Genomic DNA, 22,952 nt, shown 5'->3' with positions numbered 1-22,952 from the left:
AAGACTGAATGATTTTTCTTGAGATTCATTGTCACAAGGCACACTGATCATGGCAAAATGTTACAACCATGCAAAATATTTGATGGCATGAACATAGGATAATTTCCAGAAAGGGCTTTCATGAAAAGTATAGCTGATACATTTTTGGAGAGGATGATGCTGTTTACTCAGGATAGAGTAAAACATTAGGGTGTTTCTGACTTGATGTAGCCTTAACCTTTCCTTAACTGGGTGATTCATGACATAGAGCACCTGGACAGTCACACATCGCTCTGTGCTTAGAAGCGTCTGGTGCGGGGTGCCTGGGTGGCTCAGTGGGTTAAGCTTCTGTCTTCGGCTCAGGTCATGATCTCAGGGTCCCGGGATTGAGCCCCGCATTGGGCTCTCTGCTTGGGAAGGGCCTGCTTTCCCCTCTCTCTCTGCCTGCCTCTCTGCTTCCTTGTGATCTCTCTCTCTGTCAAATAAATAAATAAAATCTTAAAAAAAAAAAAAAAGAAGCATCTGGTGCTTGATTTGATGTTCTTCTGTCACCATCTTAAAATTCCTATAAATTTTGAACAATGGTCTGTATTTTCATTTTACTCTGGACCCACAAATTATGTAACTGGTCCTGATCTCACTCTCTTTTACCATATATTATGGGCTAAACCATAGTTTTCCCAGCACCAAATTATGGACCAGGTTAGGGTGAGGGCTGTAATGAGCCAAACAAGCTTCTGACCAACTCCTGTTGGAGGCTTGGAGGCTAAAGGAGGCTACACTGAGTCCAGGAGGGAATGGAAGGAGAGAGCAGGGGTCAGGATCAGGTAGGGGCTACTGACAGTTTGTCCACTAAGAATAACAGCAGTCTATACTCCTGGTACGCCCCCTACCACGTCTGCAAGGCTTTCACTGAGCACTTCATGTGCCGCCTTTTCTTTTACTGAATCCTCTCAACAACCAGCAAAATTAGTATTGTTTTTATTGACGAGGGATCTGAAGTTTTCAGTAATGAAGTTGCCCATCATTCTAGAGCTAGTAATGATCTTTTCCCATTTGTTATTCTTTCTGCTCACTTATGAAGCAGCCAACCATCCTGTTAATAAAATTGAACTTGAATCACTTATTTGCCTTCTTGACACTCATTGGCAGGGAGAGGGCCGTATGCTTACATAGGCTGTTTGTTTTCTGCTTCTGTTTGTATACAGTTGTAGATAGTTATGTTTTTTAGGACCTTCTGGATATAAATTTCTTTTTCTTTTTGTCCAAGGGTACTATCTTGATAATATATTAATACTGGAAGTGTTTTTCCAAGATGAAATAGGTACACTTTCCTTCTTTTGTCTGAAAGTCATCTCAATAAACAGTGCTATATATTTTTTAAACTTCAGACAAAATGTGGGTGCCGGGGTGGCTCAGTGGGCTAAGCCTCTGCCTCATGACCCTGAGGTCAAGATCTCAGGGTCCTGGGATTGAGGCCCACATCGGGCTCCCTGCTCAGAGGGGAGTCTGCTTCCCCCTCTCTCTCTGCCTGCTTCTCTGCCTATTTGTGATCTCTTTCTCTCTCTCTGTCAAATAAATAACTAAAAATAAATCTTTAAAAAAATTTTTTTTCAGCCAAAATGACATTTTGTTTCTTGGTTATTTCTGTTATCGTTTTTCGAGTTGTTATATGTGATTGTGATCTGCTGAAATTAAAATAGATTATCGTGTTTTCTATTTTAATTTTGCATTAAAATAAGGTTTTTCAAAAGTTTGTGAATAGATTCTATTCTAGACTAACCCCAGTTATGTCTCCTGCAGGAAACCATTTCTGGCAGCTGATGTGCCCAGGCTTGGATATAGTTCCTCATCCCATCACAGGTACATTCCACGGAGGGCTGTGCTCTACGTACCTGGAAATGATGAAAAGAAAATAAAGAAGATTCCCTCCCTGAATGTAGATTGTGCAGTGCTTGACTGCGAGGATGGTGTGGCAATGAACAAAAAGGTAATGGCATGATTTGCACTTAGGATGGGAAAAAGAAATGGATTGATACTTGGTGCTATCTTGAAGCATGGTTTACTAGTTGAAAAGACTCTACCATAGTCACCTTTTGTTGGTTACTAATATATTCTTGAACCAGCCTTCCTCTCGATTCTCTGTGTGTGTGTCTCTTTTCTCCAAGAGAAAGGAAGAACGCAGCCAAAATATACTTAAAATCATGACCTTCAGTATATGTGACTGTGTACATATATTAATAAAGAGACACTCAATCCTTTTTGGCTATGCAATTTATCAGTTTGGCTAAATGAGTTAATCTGAGAATTGTGATGTAAGTTTTTTAGACCAGTAAGATGCAGCCAGGAATTTATTTCTTTTTTTATGTAGGCTCCATGCTGGAGCCCAATGCAGGGCTTGAACTCATGACTTTGAGATAAAGACCTGAGCTGAAACCAAGAGTCTGATGCTCAACTGACTGAGCTACCCAGGTGCCTCAGGAATTTATTTCTTTTTAATATAGAGAAATGGCCTTATCTCTTCTGGGACAAGTGCCAAGAAAATAAACAACTTCTACAAAGAAGTCACCATTTTCCATACTTAGTTTAAGGAAAACTACCTGCAGAACCTTAAGGTTGCAGCTTTTGGCTGATTTCCTCATGGCCTGACCAGAGAACTAAGCCTTAAAAAATATCCATTGCAAACAGGTACAAAATGTTCTTACTGGGTGGTGGCATAATGGGTGCTTTTTTGGTTTGCTTAACTTCATTTTCCAGGTTTTTATAATGAAAATGGATTTCTTCTGTAATTAGGTGAAATAATTAGGTGTAAATCATTATAACAATAATTTATGTCTGCATGGAACTTTTTAAGTTAAAAACATGTTTTTCGTTGACCTTCTTCTGTCTAGTCCCTAGATAGTGAGGTTGTCTGGGAAGAGATTGTAGGGCTGGGGACAGAGGGAGCTGACCATCTGGATTTATGCCTATCTGGACACTTTGTCTTAAGTGATCTGAAATAGCATGGCTGTACTATATAGCTTTCTTGATTAATTGCTTTCCTTGGAGGGTCTAGCAAACAAATATTTGCCTTAATTAAAAAAGAAAAAGTTAACTTCCAGCATCTTCCTAATGGTCAAATCAAGACTTTCCAAGTATTTGGAAAAGGATTAGAAGAAGCATGTGGAATCTAAAACGTCTCCTCGACATCTTTGGCATGCCCCAAGGAAAATACAATTAATCTTCTTTTTCCCAGAGATTAAGGTAAATAGGCCTTTTCTTGAAGGATATAATGTGCTTCCAGTATGCTCCCTTCCAAAACTCATGTAGTGCACTCTAAGATTAGATACTAAATTGTAATTTCATTTCTTTGTGACCCAGGGCAATTCACTTTACTTCTTTGCCTCAATTTCTTATCTATACTGTGGGATGACAAAATCTTCTTTTGTCAGGGACAGGGATTATTATGAGGAAAAAGTTAGATAAAATGCCTGGGAGTAGCTTGATTTCCTATAGGAAATAGATTAGATAAATCCTGTAATAATCATGATTAGAGGGGAATTTATTTAGCATGTAGCACAGTGAGCCATTAGGTACCCTGATAAACTTCTAATTATATTTCTTCACAAATCTTGAGGCTATCTTCCCATATCCACTGGAGGATGTTTCCTGCCACCCAGATAAGTTGGAAATATGGTCCATTCTTGCTTCACATTTCCTTATTGTTCACTTGTGATCTCAAGTTCATCCTTCTACCCAGTGCCTCTACTTACGAGGAAGCTAAGGAAGGAAAGGGGAAGAAAGAATTCATGATGGGCCAGCTGTGCCCACCATCTTTGCATTCCTATCCAGACAGTGTCTTCATCAGGACACTCCAGTTGTTCTTTGTTTTTTTTTTTAAAGATTTTATTTATTTGACAGAGGATGCGATCACAAGTAGGCAGAGAGGCAGGCAGGGGGCGGGGCGGGAAGCAGGCTCCCTGCTGAGCAGAGAGCCCGATGTGGGACTCCATCCCAGGACCTGCGATCATGACCTGAGCCAAAGGCAGAGGCTCAGCCCACTGAGCCACCCAAATACCCTAAAGGACACTCAGGTTTTTTTGTTTTTTTTTTTTAAGATTTTATTTATTTATTTGACAGACAGAGATCACACGTAGACTGAGAGGCAGGCAGAGAGAGAGGAGAAAGCAGGCTCTCCACGGAGCAGAGAGCCTGATGCGGGGCTCGATCCCAGGACCCTGGGATCATGACCTGAGCCGAAGGCAGAGGCTTTAACCCACTGAGCCACCCAGGCGCCCCAACACTCCAGTTCTTAATGCAGTTAAACTTTCCATTAATTGCTGGACTTGTAAAAAAAATTTTTCTTTAAAATCTCTATCTCGGACTTAATTTTATCTCATATATTTTATTTCATAGCCCTTATTTATCAAGGTCTTTTTGGATTTTGATTTCATCATTCATCATTTATAGCATTTGAGAATTTGACTAGTATATCCTATGAAAATTTAACAAGTTTCTGATGGAAACTTTGAAGAGGTTGGAGCCAAGTACTGTGCAAGCATGCAGCTAAAAGCTTCTATTCATGTTATATGTGTATAGTGCTGACTAAATGCCAGGCACTGTTCTTAGGGCTTTAATTTGTATAACAACCCAGTGAGGTACTACTATTATTACACTATTTCTACAGATTGAAACTGAGGCATGGAGAAGTCAGTTTCATGAATCAATACTGTGAGTATGGTTATTCAGTCACTTAACGCTTCTAAAATCCAGTCTTTTCATAAAGATATTACAAGAAATTTTTTATCTAATGCCATTTCAAAATAAAGATACCATCCCAATTTACATGCCTAGAAATACCTTCTCCCCCTGCACTTAAACCTTGCTAGAAAAATGAGGTTAAGCAGATGAGACTTGATCTTGAAGAACCCATATCAGTACCTAGTTATTAACATCTTCATTTTGAAGTGCTGGAGATAGAAAAATAGTAACAGCTACCATTTACCAGATTTTTCTATGTAGGAGGTGCTATATTAAATGCTTTTAATATATTATCTCATTTAATCCTCACAGCAATTTTGAGCTATGTCCAAGGTCACAGTGCTATTAAATATAGAACTAAGATTTGAATCTCCTAGAATTTTTGCCAGGAATCAGCCTCAAGTCACCTATCTGCATAATCCCATAATTAAACTTTTCCCCCTTTCTTGGCAAGTTTGTACCTTGGCTTTTCTCTTTTGTCACCTTTGTGTACTCCATGGTTTCTCAAAGATTACTGATGGGAGCTCTGTGTCCACCTCCGCAGATTCTTTGAGTGTCCTGGGATTGTTTAGACCTAGGGACTTCAGTTCATTTGAAATGACCAGATACATCTGAAACTTCTCACATATTGCACATATATTCCGTTTTTCTTTGTTAAAGTCACCTTTTAATCTTATTTCTTATTGAATTATTAGTCTTCTTGATGAACAAGATGGAGTACAGACCATTTTTAGGGAGCTTATTTCTTTTTTTTTTTTTTTTTTTTAAAGATTTTATTTATTTATTTGACAGAGAGAGATCACAGTAGACAGAGAGGCAGGCAGAGAGAGAGAGAGGGAAGCAGGCTCCCTGCTGAGCAGAGAGCCCGACGTGGGACTCGATCCCAGGACCCCAAGATCATGACCCGAGCCGAAGGCAGCGGCTTAACCCACCGAGCCACCCAGGCGCCCCTAGGGAGCTTATTTCTTAAGAAGAAATCCATAATAAAACTTGTTTCAGATGTTCTCCTTTTTTTTGTTTCAGATGTTCTAATTATAGTTTTGCTAAACTGTACTATTATTGTCTAATCAACTTCCTTGGCACTATTAAAACTTAAGTTGCTTCATTTTACATCTCATTTTATTTCTTTTTTTTATTAGTAGACTCATTCAATATTTCATTTGATTGACACTGTGGTGTATGGACTTGTAATGAAAACAAAAGGAGTTTCCATAGAGCAGTTTATAAGTGTATAATACCTTCCAGCAGGCTCTAATCCTGTCCTGCTAATCCAATTTGTGTTTAAGTAGTTCCTTCATGTCATGGCACTACCAGCTCACCTTCCCAAGTATGGATGATGAAAAGAGAGTCTCTACTCCCCTTTTATCTTTTCCTTTTCATTGTTAAATCCAAGAGGAGCTACAGGACTGCATAAGCCACTGCTTGCTGGGACACAGTGAAAATAAGCCAAGTAATGCAGATTTCTGGTGAATCTCCATGATACTTGGGTGGGGCCAAGAAAGTAGGAGTGGGATAAATAGAGATAGAATTCCAGGGCTGCTATTTTAGTTGAAAAAACATATAAGTAAATATTTAAATGTATTTAATATTTAAGCTTAAATATGTAAATTTAAATACTCAGTATCTAAATAAATATTGAGTATCTACTCAACCAGGCACTGTGGCAAGATGGAGGGGAACAAAGATGATTGCATGGTCCCCAACACAGAGGACTCAAAGGCTGGTGATGAGACAGGCAAAAAGTAAAAAATTGTAATCTAAGCAGATAGGTCTATAAGAACATGTATTTCTTATTCTCATTTGGTTCTAAGTATTTTTTCAAAGATTTATTTATTTGAGAGAGTGAGTGCATATGTGCATGAATTGGGAGAAGGATAGAAGGAGAGAGAGAGAATCCCACCCAGACTCTGCTGAGTGAGGAGCCTGATGAGGAGGATGGGGCACGGCTCTATCTCACAACCCAGGAGATCATGACCTGAGTCAAAATCACAAGTCAGACGGACGCTTAACTGACTGAGCCACCCAGGTGCCCTGGTTCTAAGCTTTTTTTAATTTACATTTTGATCTCTTGCTTAATCCAGGAGCTTCCAGAGAGTGCATGCCAAGCTCTCTGTGGTAAAGAAACGATTTGGTTATTTTTTATTTGTTGTTACTTTATTTTGTTTTTGTTTTTGTTTTTATTTATTTATTTGACAGACAGAGATCACATGTAGGCAGAGAGGCAGGGGAGAGAGAGAGGGGGGAGGAAGCAGGCTCCCTGCCAAGCAGAGAGCCCAATGCCGGGCCTGATCCCAGGACCCTGGGATCGTGACCTGAGCCGAAGACAGAGGCTTTAACCCACTGAGCCACCCAGGCACCCTTTTATTTTGTTTTTTTTTTTTTAAGCACTTCTAATCTATTGCTAACTAACACTTATAAAATACCAAAAAAAAAAAAAAAAAGAATTTTTAGAAAAATTAAATGCTGCTTAGATGTCACAACAATGTCAAATACTATAGATGTTTCTAAATTCATAACTCCCCGTTTCATATGTACCTCCTAGTGTCATGGTCATGGTCAGAGTTTGTGGACCAGTGGTCCACAGACCACAGTTTGAGTAGTAAGAACTTTGCATTTGCGAAGTTTCAAGCATAGGAGAGATTTCTCGTTTATTCTTTAATTGCTGACCTCTAGCTTAGTCGATTGATGGTCAAAGAATGTGATCTGAATAATGCTGATTTTTAGAAATGTGTTGAGTTTTGCTTTACATGAGCCATCTTTGTAAATGTTTCATGTGCGCTTAAGAAGAATATGTAGTTTTCTGTTTACTAGACCAGAGTTCTGTATATTTTTCCAATAGACCAATCTTGTTAATTATATTATTCAAATACCCAAATCTTTACTGATTTTTATCTGCTTGATATATCAGTAATTGAGAGGCAAGTTGAAATTTAGCCTCCATTGGATAATTTGCCAATTTCCCCCCTGTAGTTCTATCAATTTTTTCTGCTGGTATTTGAGCCTATGTTATTGGATGTCTACAAATTCAGAATTACTATATCCTCCCTGTATATTGAATCATTTAATCTTATGCACTAAAATGTTTTTGCTTTAAAGTTTCTGTGGTCTGATATGAATACACCAGCTTCCTTTTGGTTAGCACCTGCCCAGTGTATTATTTTAGCCTTTTGCTTTCAACTTGTCCATATCTTTATGTTTCATATATGTCTCCTATTGTTTTTTAAAATTTCATACCTATGTGGACAATCTCTGTCTTCTAACTGGAACATTAATCCACTTAAACTTTTTATTTTTTTGTTTAAGTAATCTCTACACCCAGTGTGGGGCTTGAACTCGTAACCCCAAGATCAGGAGTCGCATGCTCCACTGACAGCAAGCCAGACATCCCACCACTTACTTTTAATGTAATTACTGATATGTTTAGATTTAAATAGACCGTTATTTTTTGCCCTATTTTTCTCATCTTTCTATGTTATTTTTTTCTCATCTTTTCTGCCTTTTAGAGATTATTTGACTTTTTTGGTTTTTCTTAGTCCATGTTTTCCCCTCTTAGTTTAGAAGTGATGACTGTATTTCTAACTTTTATTGATTACTCTTGAAATATTACCAGTATACTTAACAAAGCTAAAGTTAACCTGCACCTTCTTCCTGGACAACACAAGAGTTTTAGAAAACTTTAAATCCAGTGCTCTCCCTTGTAATCGATGTTACTTTTGCCTACTATTCCAATTTTCTCTTTTTAATCTCACAAATTTTGTATCATTGCTATCATTATTTTATATATACAGCATTTATTTAGATTGACCTACATATTTTATCACTTCTTTAACTTGCTCATTATTTCTTCTTTTACACCTCAGACCTTCTCCCTGGGGTCATCTTTCTTTCTCCTGACGTGCCTCCTTCAGAGTTTCCCCAATAGCAAAGTTTTGTTGATGGTGAACTCAGTTTTTATTTGTTTGAAAATGTCTTTGTTGTTTGGCTAGGTAGAGAAATCTGGACTGACAGTTATTTTCTCTCAAAACTTTGAAGACATTACTTCATTGTCTTTTGGTTTCTATTATTGCTGTTGGGAACTCTGTTGTCAGTCTACAAGCAAGGTTACTTGCCTTTTCTTCCTTGGCTGCTTTTAAGATCTTCTTTTATTTGGTGTACTGAAGTTTCACTAAAATATTGACTGTGTTGGGGCATGTTGGTGGCTCAGTTGGTTAAGCACCTGACTCTTGGTTTTGGCTCAGGTCATGATCTCAGGGTCATGAGATTGAGCCCTGTGTCAGGCTCTACACTGAGTGTAGAGTCTGCTTGAGATTCTCTTTCTCCCTCTCCCCCCACACACACTCTCAAAGAGATAAGTAAATAAATAAAATCTTAAGAAAATATTGACTGGGTGTTGGCTTATTCCTCCTTCCCTTGTTTCTCCTTTTCCTTCCTTTACTTAGTACGCAGTGCTTTTCTTGTATCTGTGGATTCGTGTCTTTAATCAGTTCTATAAAATTTCTACCATTAACAATTCAGGTATTGCTTCTATTCCATTCTTTCTATTCTTTCCTTCAGAGATGCCAGGTAGACTTATTTAGGAGCTTTTCATTATGTTCTCCCTGTCTCTTAGTATGTTTTCACATTTTCTGTTTTCTTGTCTGTGCTACACTGCTGGTTAGTTTTTCATATCTGGCCAACACTTTTTTCATTCTCCTCAATTGTGTTTAATCTGTTTCACCTATCCTCTGAGCTTTGTATTTTAATTGCTATATTTTTCATATCTAGAAGTTCTCTTGACCTTTTTCATATCTACTTGGTCGATTCTGAATCTGACAGTTTCAGTTATTTCTTTTTCTTTAAGTAGTTTCCATGCTCAATGTGGGGTTTGAACTCATGATCCTGAGATCAAGAGTTGGATGCCTACTGACTGAGCCAACCAGGCACCACCAATTTCAATTATTTTTGCCTTTAAATCATTTTTTGTTGTTCACTGACTCATACTTATGAACCCATATTAATTAGAATTAATTCTTGGAAATCCCAAAGGCTTAGAATGGGAAGGTTTTCCTCCAAGAATTTGTGTTTGCTCCTGCTATAGTCAGGGATATTACTAATTTGGAGTCTAGTTTGTTCTCCCCCAACCTTTCAGTAATCTCAAGCTTAGGATCCAGATACCAGGCCTGATATAGGTATTTAGGTCCAAGCTTTCTTATTTTTCTGATCCTTCATAAATCAGAAGTCAACTCCATTTTATGTTGTTGTCTTACACTGGCCTTATGTTCTTATGAGCCTATCAAGGCAGTAAAAAGTACTTATGTTGAAATGTGTCCATTTTATGGTTGGATGGCCCTTTAGAGAATGTGGTTTGCCACATTGCCAAAGTAAAATACCTATCCTTTAAGAATTTTTTTTTAAATTATAAACTTAAAAAGAATAGTCTAAAATTCATATTTATACATAAAGAGTCAAATAGTTATGAGATGAAGCAGCCCCTAAACATCATTTCTCCCCTCCAAACACAGTCCCTTTTATCTCTTCAAGTTACTATTGTGGCAATAACTCCCCTATCTCTAAGTGATACACTTGTTGAATTATTTTTGCAATTTCAGGTATGATATTGATTCCTTGCTATCGGATTTACCCCACCACCAACCTCACTGTTATATGTGAATTTCCACATCCCTCAATCATCCAATAAAATTTTATATAACTTTGATAAGATTAGTATTCAGAGTAAAAACTATTTAGAGATTAACTATGTAGTAATAAGCTGATTACCTTTTTTTTTTCCCCCTGCCAACCTGTTGTTTCCCTGGGAGTTCATAATTATCTTTTTTTCCCCTGAGTTTGTTTTGTATTTGGTTAGTCAAAACTTACCTCTTCACTAATTATCTAAATCTTTTCTAAATATGTTCAGAAGCATCCAGTATTTTATGTTTCACCTTCCTGGAGAAATGTCTCCTTATGTCTTCTGATCCCCTGTAATAATTTCTGAGATAAAGATCCCTTCTGAAGGGCAAGGGCAACTTAAATGAATGTGATACCATTTTTTTTCTAATTTGATTTATAAGTAATGGGATGTGTTAGGAGTTTATGGTCATGAGGGGTCTTACACTTACCCTTCAGGAAGCCAAAGGAAGAACTCTGAATTATAATTCAAGGAAGGCTTTTCTATGGGAACCTAAGGTAATAAAATCTGGGATGTCACTTGTGGGCACCTTGATTTGGTACCAGGAACCCAGTTCAGTGGACTTGACAACAGAAAGTCTATTTAAATTTCCCAGTTTTAATACTATCTAACCAAGAAACTTGAGTCTATAATCTCAGGAGCCTCTGTTTCCTTCTGTGTCCCATGAGATAGGTGATAATGCAGCCTGCACTGGCCACCACAGGACTAGCTGTGAGGCTCAAATAGAAAGGCACTTCATAAACTCTCAAGTGCTATAGAAATACTTTTTTAAGCAGTGGTATTGTTCTTAAAAGAATAAAGAGTAGAAAATTTAGGAGAATAGATGTATGTTCCTTAAGATATCTCTTGCACAGAGGAAAGTAATTTGTATCAAGAATGCAGATACTGGAGCCAAGCTGCCTTTGTGTAGGTTCTGATAACACCTTGTCCTAATAGTGTGCCCCTGGGCAAATTACTCCACTTCTGTGTGCCTCATTATCCCCCTCTTTAAGCACTGTATGAGTGTCTGATAAATACTTAAAGAGCCGTTGTCTTAACTATACTTCTGGCCAAAGGTCTGATGCATTAATTTAAGTCTCCTTGCAATTCCGGGGTTCACTGGTATTGATTCATACCTTAGATTCTTGACTCTCAGAGGGTAATATATTGACATAGGTAGGTTTTAGTTCTAAATGTGCTGGAGTTTGCCAATTTTGCTATTTTTTTTTTAACCTCTTTCTTAAAATGGTAGACAAATAAAAGACTCTAGAGACCAAACCAAAAAAAAAAAAAACACACACAAAAAAAACCCACCACTTTTTCTCTCTACTTCCCTCACAGATTTCTTAACACTGAGGGGCTTGAGACAACTATCTTAGGAATATCTTACTTGGGGTGCCTGGGTGGCTCAATCATTAAGTATCTGCCTTCGGCTCAGGTCATGATCCTGGGGTCCTGGGATTGAGCCCCACGTTGGGCTCCCTTGTTCAGTGGGAAGCCTGCTTCTCCCTCTACCACTCCTTCTGCTTGTATTCCCTCTCTCACTGTCTCTCTCTCTCTGTCAAATAAATAAATAAAAATCTTAAAAAAAAAAAAGAAAAGGAATATCTTTTTTTTTTTTTTAAAGATTTTATTTATTTATTTGTCAGAGAGAGAGAGAGTAAGCACAGGCAGACAGAGTGGCAGAGGGAGAAGCAGGCTCCCTGTGGAGCAAGGAGCCCGATGTGGGACTCGATCCCAGGACGCTGGGATCATGACCTGAGCCGAAGGCAGCCACTTAACCAACTGAGCCACCCAGGCGTCCCAAGAAAAGGAATATCTTACTTATTTTTTCTTAGGAAACCAGAGAAGAGATTATCTTTCTTGAGTAGCTAAGCAATAAAATAAAATTTTTACTTTGCATTAACTTTCTTGGCAGAGAGGGAGTAGGAAAATAGTAGAGGAAGGTAGATCTTCCCGTGAGGGCCTGGGCCCCATGGGAATGATTAGAATAAGGGAGAGCTAGGCTGTGGTCTGGGTCCTGAGAAAGACCCATTTACAATGATATTCTTCATTGTGGGAAACAGGAGGAGGACTGTCACAGAGCTTCCCTTAGCAGAGTGTCAAGGGGAGCCCCTGGTTTGTGGGGATTGGAAGAGCAGCTCTTTTCCCCACCATTTGCTCTGCTTGGCAGAGGATCTAGGGCTGCCAGAGGGACCATCTTGTCAAAGCTGCCCACCATCACAAAAAGCAAGAGGGAGCCATTTCCCTTCTAAGCAATCGCCCTGCTTCGTAAGTCCCATAGGATCATTCCATGAGACCATGTTCTTCGAATGCCTCTGCTCCCTCTATCCACTTTGGATATAGTACACATGTGAGGCCTAAAGGAAGGTTAGTCGTTGTGAAGGAGTCAACAACTGGAGGCAACACTGCACAGGCAAGGGAAGCGCAGTTGCATCCCCAGCTGCGAGCCACTTTCTAAGTACTCTTCACAAACATTAATACAGAAAGCATTCCTTGTTACCTGTCAGACTGTGGAACCCTAGAGTCACTGCATTTGTGAGTATGAGTAGCTCATTAAGAAACACCAAATATCATGATCTCATGGGATTGAGCCCCGAGTTAGGCTTGGTGCTGGGCATGGAGCCTGCTTGGGATTCTCTTTCTCCCTCTGCTCCTCCTCCCCACTCATGGGTACACACTCTCTTCTCTCTCAAGAAAAAGGAAGGAAGGAAGGAAAAGAAGGGAAGGAAGGGAGAAAAAGAAAGGAAAGGAGGAAGGAAGGAAGGAGAAAGAGACAGAGAGGGAGGGAGGGAGAGAAGAAAAGCAAAAGAAAAAAAGAAAAGACAAACCAAATGTCAGTCAAGGCCTTTGGCTTATTATCAACTGATAAATATGAATATGATTTCCTGACATTCATCATTTTAAGCAGTTAACTCTTGAGTTCCCCTGTAATGCCTTTAATTGTCATACAGATAGAAGATCCTTTTTTACCCTGAACACATGTATTCTAATTTGTGCTCTCTCATTTGGCTTCTAAAATGAACACATGTGCGTGCATACACACACACACACAAGTACATAGACACTAAACCCCTATTTGTACTTACCATATGCACACACAAATCCATTTAGCTAAATTTTAAATACTTCTGTACTGTTACTTTGGTTGAAATAAATTAGCAGGGTAGTGAGGTGTATTCTCCCTACAGGGAGAAAGCTAACTGACGTGCAGTGAATGATTAAATGTATACAGGGGCGTGGGGAGCTAACTCCTCTTCAATAGGGGTGTGAAATTGGGATGGAAGGCTCCTCTCCCAGGGGCCTTGCCTTTATTAAAAGACTTAAGAGCTTGGGAGATTTCTTCAATAGGAATTGGGGTATCTGTGAGTCTTTTTGGAACAGTATGGAAAGCTGAACTGTGCTTAGGAACTCTGCAAGGTCTTTTTGATCCTTAAAGGTTTTGATATAAAAACCTATCCAGGTTTTCATAAAAGTGGTAAAGTGTTTTCAGTCTTTTATCAATCCATTCATACCCTTAAATAACCTTTCCCCTTTTGTGGAGTAATTGCTTTAACCTCCCCCCCCCCCAAACCCTGACCTTTTCTCCCCTCATTGTTTTATTCTTCAAAACAGGGTCCTTTTTAATGCAAGGATTCAGATATCTTTATTAGGGTCATAATAGTCAGCAATTTCCATTTAATGAGCTCAACAAAATCTCTTTACAAAGAAATGCAGGCTTCAAATCGCCAGTTATTTCTTTTCCTGCAATTCCCAGGAATCCAATTAAGTATGACAGTATGATCTATAAGATGATATACCTGACTATGGAAAGCCCAAGCCTAGAACAGATCTTTGAGCTCCAGCTCAAAATTAAGATAGAAAGAAAGGAACCCAGCTTAAATGAGCTGAAACTTTATAAAAGTAGAAACTATAGTCATTTCCTCCAAAATGAAGTGAGAAATAACTTGGAATCTATAGTGAAAATCATTAAACTGCCCTATGCCAAATTTAGCTACCAATTAAGATCTCCTTTTTTTTTTTTTTTTTTAAATCAAGGGACCTCGGGTGATTTCCACAAAATAAGCCCAGGAGGCTTCAGTTAGCTAAATCTCTGTCATAAAAGATAGCCACCACCAAAATGAAGGGCATACAGCATGAAATTTTGCAACACAACATACTTGGTACCAAAGAATAGTACATTTTTCAAGTTTTGTAGCCACAATGTATAAGTATTAAATACCACCATTTTTTCAATAATAAATTAGTGGGTGTATTTTAAGGCATTATTTAACATTTTGATCTAGAGAGATTATTAAGAAATAATACACTTTTGCCATGTATTTTTAAATACATCAGAGCTTCTCAGGATGATGATCATTTAATTCTTGTTCTATACTGGCTGTGTAGGTTGGGGAAGATGGTGTTTTAATGGGAAAAGTAAAGTGTGGTTTGTCAGAGGCAGATGTCAAGTAAAGAACTAACCCAAGGCATAGCCTGCCTTTCTAATAAAGCTACACCATGTTTCAAATATGTTTTTTGCAACTTTTTCCCATTTTATGCAATTGTGCTAGTTATTCAGTGGTCATAAATTAACCTGCAAAAGTTAGCAGTTGTGCCTTGAATTTCCACCCAAATCTAGTCAAAGAAGCACATATTTTTGGGAAAAGTATTGATTAGCTCCAGATAACTAGGCCAAAAAAACCTTCCTTGACATGTGTCAGAAGAGGAAAAGCCTAGAGAGAAAGATGAGCCAGGGAGCTGGCCTGAGATGAAAGTAGGCTTCCCAAAGATGCCTCAAGTTTTCCCAGTAAAACATGAATTCTTGGAGCCTCCCAGGGTAGAAGAATGAAGCCAGATTGAGCTCCAATAGGCTATTCTACTAAGCCTTTCTTATACATTGTCTAATTGCCTTCCATAGTGGCAGGAGAAGGCTGATGGCCTGATGCAACTGGTACAGGGCAAGAGTGTCAAGAGCTTCTCTTTCTTAGAGCTATGGATGGCTAGATGCATAGCGGAAGGAAAGTAGAAAATTGGGCCAATAAACAGAAGAACTTCCAAATAGGCTGTCAAAGCAAAAGAGCCTGAAGTGGGTATGGAATACCCAAGTTTGGAGTCAAGATATAAACAGGTTAGGGAGAAATAGATCAAGACCTCCCATTGGTCAGGATCTCCCTCCCTCAGGGCTGGTTTCTGTGTGACTTGCTTTTCCACATTTCCCCTGGAGTCATATTGCACGTATCAGCCTTCAGTTCTGAGGGTCAGAGGGTCATCCCAACTCCTTCCTGGGGTCTCCCTGGATTTTGAATTTTGGTCCATTCCTGGGCCAAAGGCAGTTATCTACAATCATTCTTTCAGGCATCTGTCTTAATTGTAGTGAGCCTTGGAGCTGACCGTGGTGCTGAAGGTGGTGTAGGACCTATACTAGAGACCATTTAGACTATTCCGGTATGTCAGCACTACATCTAAATGCTTTGCATGGATTCACTCATTTCATACGCACAACAACTCTATGAAAGAGGTGCTGTTATTCTCATTGACAGATAAGGAGAATGGAATACAGAGAGGTTAACAAATTTGCCCAAAGTCACACAGCTGGTAAATGGGGAATCTTTATACCCTAGAGCTTCACTGTGGTCACTACACTTACTAATGAGAGTTATTATCAGAGCCATACAGAACTTACCGAATTTTCACTTGCTCAAGTTTTGTCCAAGCAGAAGTGAGCTATAGTTCCCTATCTCAAGTTGCCAGGAAGGTGCTGTGGTTTGGCATCTTGGAGAGCCAGACACAGCAGTGAAGACTGGTTGGGTGCACAGAAAAAGAGCAGCTGACTTACTTCATCATAACAGTCATTACACCTTAATGTAATGACTTGTTCCACATCTGCTTTCCTGGTAGACTCAGCTAAGTGAAGAGGGTGCCCATGCATCCCCTACAGCTTACCATAGTGCTTGGTACATAGTAGGTACTCAGCAAACATTTGATGAATAAATGAATTACGTGTGATCAATATAAAAACTTATTAAAATATGTACTATTTCAGCATTAATAGAAGCACTGTAAATCTGTTAAAATCTGAAAAAAAAAAGAAAAGAAACACAGTGTTATGGAAAATATACTCTCTTTGTGTTTTATATTTGTCATGCCCCATCTTGGAAGTTATGTTAAGTTTGGAATGCATCTTAATCTCTTATAGCTGCGTCGGTACAGACAAATGAAACAAAGCCCTAAGGTCATGATTTGGATAATTTGAATGCCTAAACACATGTACGATTGAACTTTTGTTTTACGTCAGATATGGGAGCTTGTGCTATATTTGAGATTTGGGGTTTTATAGTATCTCAGGAAGGTAGTTCCTGTTTACATGAAATAACTTTGAATGCCTTTTTTAGAAGGTATATGAGCACTCTGTGGTAGCAGTTTGTAGTGGCAATTTTAACATATTCCAGCCAAATTTCCCATTTGAAGCCTATTTGTTGTTTGATTTTTGTCAAAAATCCATATTTTTGTTGTGTCGTATGAACATGTAGGAGATTTCCATATCTGCCATGTTAACTCCTCCAGCGTGTGTGTGTGTTTTTAAACAACATTACACAGCTGAGCTCTTGGAGGACCAGCCTATTTTGACAGCTCCCCTTAGTCCATGTATCACCAAGCTCATTCTCTGCCAATATGTTTCACATGATTCTGTGGACATGTGTAGCGCGCCTGTGCAACTTGCAAACACCCATACATTATTACAATAATAATTGGGTTTTGATGCAACTGGAACTCAGTACTACCAAGCTGCCAGCATTTCCTTTTGGCTACCAGTACTAGGCAGGAAAATTATAGTCTAACTGTCTTCCTGTTTATTGATAAACAAAGTAGCCAGCCCAGCAATGGAGCCTGATTAGCAGTTTGCACCCTTTGTGAAAGGATAAACAGAACCCTACTGTTTTCTGTGTTTGACTGCAATTTGCATCTTTAAAGAGGTTGGACTGCCCTGAGATTCATGTTCAACTTCCGAGTGCCTGAATATTCTTTGATATGTTACATGTCAGCCTCCTTATTTTCTTCTCCTTCATCTTGAAACAGTATTTGCCAGCATATCTTTGTTCCCATCTGGCCTACATAAGCTTCCGGAGTCACCTGTCTGAAGGAGGAGGGGAGGGAGGGTGGGAGGACAAATATGTCTCTGTCTCACCACAGTTGAATTTTGCATTCCCAGAAGTCCCTTTAGTGCCAACTCAACTCCATTTTCGAAGAGAGGATGATACAGGAATGAAGAGTCAAAGACAAAAGGGAATCTGCTTGCCACTCTCACTGGTTCACGGGATTGTTTTGGTGGCCCTTTTCCTTCCCTTACCTTTACCCGCCCTCCAAAAAATGCCCTCCCCTTTGAAAAGTGAAATATAATATTAGCCTCTACCTCAAGTTTGTCGTAGTGTTCTATTCTGAAATTTATTTGAACCTAATTAGATTCTTTAATCCCCCATAACTATTTTTAAAATGAGAGAAATGAAGATCATTTTAACTTGAATTTGCATGATGGAAAAGGGAGCATTAATACATGTAAACATGGATTAATCTGTTTAAATAAATTTTTCCCGTAGCCCTTACTGTATGTAAACAACATTTGTTCTGCCTTAGAGATACTGCATGATTGGACCCACGAGACTGGTTATCCACTGAACAGTTTCCTTTTATAACTTCAAAAGAAATGTTATATATTTATTGGAGGTTGTAGGATGTTAAGTGTAGTTAGACATGAATTGTACCTCAGCTATTTTGTTAATGCCAATAGGGATTAAATTCGATTTTATAGCTGTTGTAGAAGTCTATTTGGTAGCTAACAAGTGGGATTTTTAAATCCTGGAAAACATAATCCTATTATAAAACAGGCAGCTGAATTAACATTACCCAGAAAGGTTCTCTTCATGGATTAGCATTTTTTGACAATAACAAAGAAAATCATCAAATTCTATGGGGATATTACATGCTTTTCTCAAAAGTCAGAAGAGCGAATTGGGAAAAAAGAGCGAGATAAATGACCAAACATGCTATTACTTAGACTGTTTCTTTTAAGAGGAGCAGTGGAGGCTGGAAGAACAGCTGAGTGTGGCCTTGTCTGTAATAATGGCACGTGCTCTGGGGTTGGAAATGGGGCCTTGCTGATTTAAATGTGGATGCTGTACCTTCAGTTGTATGTGATTATTTACATCAGTACTTTTCTACTCCTGGTTTCCTTATGCGGTCACCCAAAGGTAAAAAAGTCACCAGGAACCAAAGTCTGTGAACGAAAACACAAATCGGTGGTGGAATAAATACTTTGCTACTTCATGTGAAATCAGTAACAGTTCGCCAGTTATTATTAGGCCCTAGAATCTGAGAATTCTAGAGCTGAAAATGACCTTGACATTTATTTTCTTTCATTTTTATAGCCCTATTCTAAATTTTAAATACTGCAAAAAGATGAATCTCAGTCTCTTTCCCTCATAGACACTCACACACACCACATACATACAGATATACATGGTTAAGTGCCTTTTTATTTTTAAAGAACCTTTCTTTAAGTCTTAGCCATTGGTTTTGGCTTGTGGTGAGGGTTATTATTAGAGCTTGCAGGACTTGCCAATTTTCATTTGCATGGGTATCATCTTAGCAGATAATCACATGGGTTCAATCACAGGCATATCATTGTGTTAGATAATTGCACAGGCATAATCACATATGGATCTGGAGCAAGTCGTCATGTGGGCATCAGTTCCATCTATATGAGGAAGGTAATTGCATTAGAAGCAGGAAAGGGTGTGTCTTCATGGCAGATAATCTCATGGGTATCAATCACATTAGGTATTGAGGTAGGTAATTCTGTACATATCTACCACATGTACTAATGGTGATAATTACATGCATATCAATTACATCGACACCCTAGTTTTCTTGTAGAGGTTTACATGCAAAGCAGTCATGTGTTTGCTTATGTCAGAGAAGAGGCCTGATGTCCCTGTGCACACACCAGGTCTGGTGGTCACTGGGTGGGTTGGTGGGTGGAGGAGGCAATGCCATCCACAGCCGAGTGCTGGCAACTCCATGATTAGAGAGCCATTTGAGATTTTTATTTTAAGGCTTTGTCTCCTGTAAGAGTGGAAATACTGGGAAGAATGTGAATGGGTGTAGAAGACATTTGTGATTTGCTACTGAGCAGCCATTCTTCCTTTTTCAGAGGATGGCTTCTCATTTCCACTCCCAGCCCCACCCTGCCAACCCCCTCTCCCCGATTTCTCCACCCTCCCGCCCTACCCCTCCATCCCCGCTCCGCCCCCCTATCCCCGCTCCACCCTCCCCGTCAGATATTAAGGGATACCCAATCGGTGAGTTGCATTTTTCTTGCCACAGTGATTGCCCCAGGCCTGAAAACGTGACATTAACCAATCAGAGTCAGTCTAGGAACGTATATGGGACAAGAGGGCAGGAGCTTTTTCTTGGTGGATCTTGTGTGAGAGGAGGAGAACCTGGCCCTGCCTCCACCGTTCGACCTGGGTAGCCCCGTCCAGGATCCACCACGTTATTTGAGAGAGATTGAGACCATGAGTTGGGGGACGGACAGAGGGAGATGGAGAAGGAAAAGCAGACTCCTCCCTGAGCAGGGAGTCCAATGTGGAATTTGTCCCTTTTATCTAAGTTACCTAGTTTATTGGTAGGATTGTAGTATTTCCTTATTCTTATTTCTGTAAGTTTGGTAATAATTTCTTTCATTCTTGATTTTAGGCATCGGGTGTTTTTTCCTTGGTCACTTGAACTAAAGGTTTTCAATTTTATTGATATCTTCAAAGAGCCAGTATTTGATCTCATTGATCTTTCTTTTTAAAATTCTCTACCTCATTTATGTTTAGTCTTTATTATTCCCTTTATTCTGCTTGCTCTGGGTTTTTTTGCTCTTTTTAAGAGTTCCTTTCCTTTCCTTTCTTTTTTCTCCTTTTTTTTTTTTTTTTTTTAAGATTTCCTCATTCACTTGAGAGAAACAAAGGTAGAGGGAGAGAGCAATCCAAGCAGATTGTGCTGAGCATGGAGTCTGATGCGGGGCTCCATCCCACGACCCTGAGATCATTACTCTAGCTGAAATCAAGATTTGGAGGCTAAACTGACTCTATCACATAGGCTCCCCTTAAAAGTTCGTTAAGATAGAAGATGATGGTGTTGACTTGAGGTATGTATGTATGTATGTATGTATTTATATTTCTTAAAGATTTTATTTGACAGAGAGAGAGAGACTGAGAGCACAAGCAGGGGGAGTGGGACAGGGAGAAGCAAGTTCCCCATTGAGCAGGGAGCCGGATTCAGGGCTCTGTCCCTGAGATCATGACCTGAACTGAAGGCAGATGCTTAACTGACTGAGCCACCCAGGTGTCCCTTAAAGTCTTTTTTAATATAGGGGTTGAGCTATATGCATTTTTCTCTGTTGTTTACCTGTACCCCATATGTGATGGTATTTTCTTCTTTATTTTTATTTTGAAAGTATTTTCTTATTTCCCTTGTGATTTCCTTTTTGACCCACTAATTATTTAAGAGTGTGTGTTTTTTTTTTTTAAAGATTTTATTTTTATTTATTTGACACAGAGAAAGAGAGATCACAAGTAGGCAGAGAGGCAGGCAGAGAGAGAGGGGGAAGCAGGCTCCCTGCTGAGCTGAGAGCCCGATGCGGGACTCGATCCCAGGACCCTGAGATCATGACCTGAGCCGAAGGCAGAGGCTTCAACCCACTGAGCCACCCAGGTGCCCCAAGAGTGTGTTTTTAATCCACATTGTTTGTGAGCGTCCCAAGATTGTTTTCATTTCTCATTTCTAGTTTTCTTCTGTTTTGGCTAGATAGTATGCTTTCTATTTTCTTTTTTTATCATTTTATTTATTTATTTATTTGACAGAGTGTGTGCACAAGCTGGGTAGGGGACAGAGGGAGAGGGAGCAGCAGCTCAGGAAGCCTGATGTGGACTCAATCCCAGGACTCTGGGATCATGACCCAAGCCAAAGGCAGACATTTAACCAGCTGAGCCACCCAAGTGCCCCTGAATTTATATGCTTTGGTTACCAGATTCTGTGTGTCAAGCAGTTTGTCTCTTTTCTCCTCCGTTTGTCTTTTTTTTTTTTTTTTAAGATTTTTATTTATTTTAAAGCATGCCATGTGAGCAGGAGGGAGGAGCAGAAGGGAAGAGAGAGGGAAAGACGCTTGAGCAGACTCCACAATGAGCACGGAGCCCTATGCTGGGCTCGATCTCACCATCCTGAGATCATGACCTGAACTGAAACCAAGAGTCAGATGCCTTTTTTTTTTTTTTTTAAGATTTTATTTATTTATTTATTTATTTATTTGACACAGAGAGAGAGTATGTACAAGCAGGGGAAGCAGCAGGAGAGGGAGAAGCAGGCCCCCGCTGAGCAGAGACCTGACATGGGATTCAATCCCAGGACTAGGATCATGACCTGAGCCGAAGGAAGCCACTTAACCAACCAAGCCACCCAGTTGCCCCAAAAGTCAGATGCTTAACTGACTGAGTCACTTAGGTGCCTCATGTATTCTTGGGATATTATCACTTTGTACATATGCTGGGGGAGATTTAAAATCAGAAGTAAATGGGCAGACCCATAAAAACACCTAATTAGAGAACACAAATAACTGAAATTGACTTTAATCTTAAAACCTCATCTTAATAATTCCAAATTCTTTTTTTTTTTTAAATCAAACTTCACTCAAACATTAAAGATACCACCTGTGGTTTGAAATTCACCTTTTTGGGGTCGTCCGCACTTCAGTGGAAGTTCAAATAAACAAAAGGCTGGCTAGTGAGAAAGAGGTGAAGTGTAAGGCATGGCTCATTCACAGAACTAATCATCTCTTTTTTCCCTTTCACTGATGACATGTACACCTTCTCAGCTGCCGCAGGTAGATATTTGTACAACGAATGCATTGTGAATGACTGACTAAACAAATGATTGGTCTTTGGCTGATAGATGTCTCAGGGTGTAAGGTTCAGTATGAGAGTTGTTCCATTCATTCTCCACTCCAGTTTTCCCAGGTACTCGTCCCTCGGCTCAGCAGTGTCTGACTCTCCCCAGGACCATCCTTCCTCAGGAGGCCTTCCAGAACCACTGAGAGTCAGAGATTTTCCAGACTGTATTCTACATGTGCTCTGTGTCCTTCCCCTTCGGTAACACACATCACACCTCTTACACTTGTACAGTGCTTCTTGTCTTTCGTACTAGATTGGAAGTCCCATAAGGGCAGGGATCCCCAGCACCCAGCACTGGACCTGCACATGCAACTCTCAGTGGAGGTAGAGGTGGCACAATTATACTGCACACACCCTTTTCTGACACTGAACTTCAGACAATGAGTTCCGGGAACCTATTCTGACTCAAGGGCTGTCTGACTAGGCCAAAACAGGGCACTTCCATCTTCGTTGCCAGCAGTCACTTTTCGTAGACAGATGTAGAATGGCTTGTGAAAGTTTCTAGGAAAGTTTTCCTTGCTCTCAAAAGAAAACCGTGGCGAATCAGTCTTTCTTTCCTGCTAACAGTGACAAAGAGGTGTGTTTTACAGTTACTACAAAGGCAACCTACGAAG

General features: G+C 39.5%; 1 protein-coding gene across 2 annotated transcripts in view; it reads left to right on the top strand.

Moving 5' to 3' along the window:
- CLYBL (citramalyl-CoA lyase) overlaps nt 1-22,952 on the top strand; it is a 254,413-nt gene that overhangs the window by 149,989 nt on the left and 81,472 nt on the right. For both annotated transcript variants that reach the window (XM_080798211.1, XM_080798212.1), the window contains exon 2: nt 1,783-1,969. In XM_080798211.1, coding sequence (XP_080654337.1) covers nt 1,783-1,969 — 187 coding nt within the window. The remainder of the gene's footprint in view (nt 1-1,782; nt 1,970-22,952) is intronic.

Source organism: Martes martes (genome assembly GCF_963455335.1).
Source record: "Martes martes genome assembly, chromosome: 3".
NCBI lineage: Eukaryota > Metazoa > Chordata > Mammalia > Carnivora > Mustelidae > Martes > Martes martes.
Note: the sequence above shows the minus strand (reverse complement) of the source record. Positions and strands in the feature narration are given on the sequence as shown.